Below are 1,981 nucleotides of genomic sequence, written 5' to 3'. Positions count from 1 at the left end.
CAGCAGCCCAGGAACCACACAGCTCTGAGGTGGGACAGTGTCTCAATGGAAAAGGCATCCTGAGACACAGGGGCCCAGGAACCTTACAGCTCTGAGGTGGGACGGTGTCCCAATGGAAGGGCATCCTGAGACACAGGGGCCCAGGAACCTTACAGCTCTGAGAGGAAGCCTCCTCAGCAGAGGCCCTGCAGCTCCCAGGGAGTGTGTCCCCAGCTGAGCTGAGCAGATGAGGAGCTCAAGTCTGCCCCTTCTCTTTGCTTCTTCCCTTTTTCTCTTCACTGCTTCTTGTCTTCTTCAATGAGAGAGTCACAGCAGGCAGCAAGTCTCATGAAAGAGATTTATTGGATTTATTGTTCCTGGCTGTGGAGTCATGGATCCAGGAGTGGCTGCCTATTCTTCCAAGAGGGAGCAGACAGCAGGCAATTGGACAAAGGCCATTGCTTATTATATAGGGGTTGTTGCTGCATGGCACTGTCTAAGGTAGAGATTTCCAGGGTGAGAGGGTTGGTGGGATTTCAAGTACTGAGATTGGGGGAGCTCAGGGATTGACGGGCTTTTCTGTTCAGGGATTGGTAGGTTTCTGTGAGAAGTTCAGGGATTGGTGGGTTTTAGTATTCAGGGATTGATGACTTTTGTTCAGACTTTCACCTAAAACTACCATAATCTGGGGAGGGTCCTGTTGGGGGCTGGAGATGGACTTTGTGGCAGGTACAGAGGCTGGAAACACAGTTATGAGAATTAGGGAGGTCTGGGAAGCAGGTCCTGCCTGCTGGAGCTCTTCAGGCCTGGCCTCTTTCCTGCCTTGAGGGTTTACAAAGTTTACAAAGTATACAAAGTTTACAAAGGGCTTCCATTGAAGGAAAAGCCTTTCCTGCCTCTTAAGTGGCCTGAATAACCAACACTTAGCTCCTACATCTGGTTCACCTTAGACCTTCAATCTCAGAGGACCTGCCTCCTTCTCTTCCTATATGTTTGTATCCTGCTCCACACTCTGCAAATGCTCCACCCTTCCCAACCACCCACCTTCCTTGTCCTCCCCATTTCTATTCCATTTCCCCTCCTACCCATACCCCCTAATCCTCCTTCCCTCCTGCTCTCACACCCTTCCTAGCCTGACCCTTCCCTATTCTCCACTCCCCTGGCTCCCATCAGAGAACACAGAGACAGGCAATCACTCCTAAGAGCTTGATTTTATTTCATCATCTGACCACCAGGGGCTGCAAAGTTGCTGTCTTCACAGTTGCCTACTGGTCAGGGTGGAGACCTCTGGATGCTGATAGGTGTTTCTGAGGTCTCTGTCCTCCATCCTGCTTCACTGGCTATCCAGGTCATAGCTTGTGGTGCTGCTGGTACTGCTGTCCTCGCTCTTGTCAAGATCATACTGTACATCCTGGTTAGGCTTCTCATTTACGCGATGGTAAAGGCATAATCTTTGTGGTTTTATTTCTTTCTTCACCTTAACCAAGGGGGTCTGAGCTCTTGGGGGGAGTGGCTTTTTCACAATGGCTTGATTGAATATGTTCATAAACACTGGTTTCTTAGTTACCTGGAAGGAGATCACAGGGAGGGATTGGCTTGGAGAAAGAAAGTGGAGATGGGGAGGAAACAGGAGCTCATGGGAAGAGGGGTGAGGTCTCTGGGTGAGTGTGCTGTGAGGACAAGGTAGGGAAACTAGACAAGGACTAGAGGTGGAGCAGCTCACCTTGACATTATATTTGAATTTCTCATCCTTCTTCACAGCTTGGGTGGTGGCACTTTTTGATTCAGCCATGTGATATTCTTGTAACTTTGTATTTATTAACCCCATTTCGGTGTTTTACTNGAATTTAGCCAGGACCTTCAGACNCTNTACTGAAATTTCTCTTGCTGGATAAGGAGTAGCCCTGCCCTTGCATTGTTTGGTCAGGAAGCCACGCCCCTACCTAGTCTAGCCCTGGTGGGTGGGGGAAGGGCTTAAAAGGCACAGAGTACCAATTTGTTG

The 1,981-nt window shown here is 49.4% G+C and overlaps 1 protein-coding gene across 1 annotated transcript; it reads right to left on the bottom strand.

The window, feature by feature from the left end:
* Positions 1-1,171: 1,171 nt before the first annotated feature.
* LOC110287339 lies at positions 1,172-1,872 on the bottom strand. Its single transcript, XM_021153988.1, has 2 exons — positions 1,703-1,872; positions 1,172-1,546 (listed from the first exon to the last, which is right to left on the bottom strand). Exons 1-2 carry the CDS (start codon positions 1,805-1,807, stop codon positions 1,313-1,315), a joined length of 339 nt encoding a protein of 112 aa, XP_021009647.1. The 5' UTR covers positions 1,808-1,872; the 3' UTR covers positions 1,172-1,312.
* Positions 1,873-1,981: the final 109 nt, after the last annotated feature.

This window comes from Mus caroli, chromosome X (genome assembly GCF_900094665.2).
Source record: "Mus caroli chromosome X, CAROLI_EIJ_v1.1, whole genome shotgun sequence".
Classification (NCBI taxonomy): Eukaryota; Metazoa; Chordata; class Mammalia; order Rodentia; family Muridae; genus Mus; species Mus caroli.
This window is presented reverse-complemented; position numbering and strand designations above follow the sequence as displayed.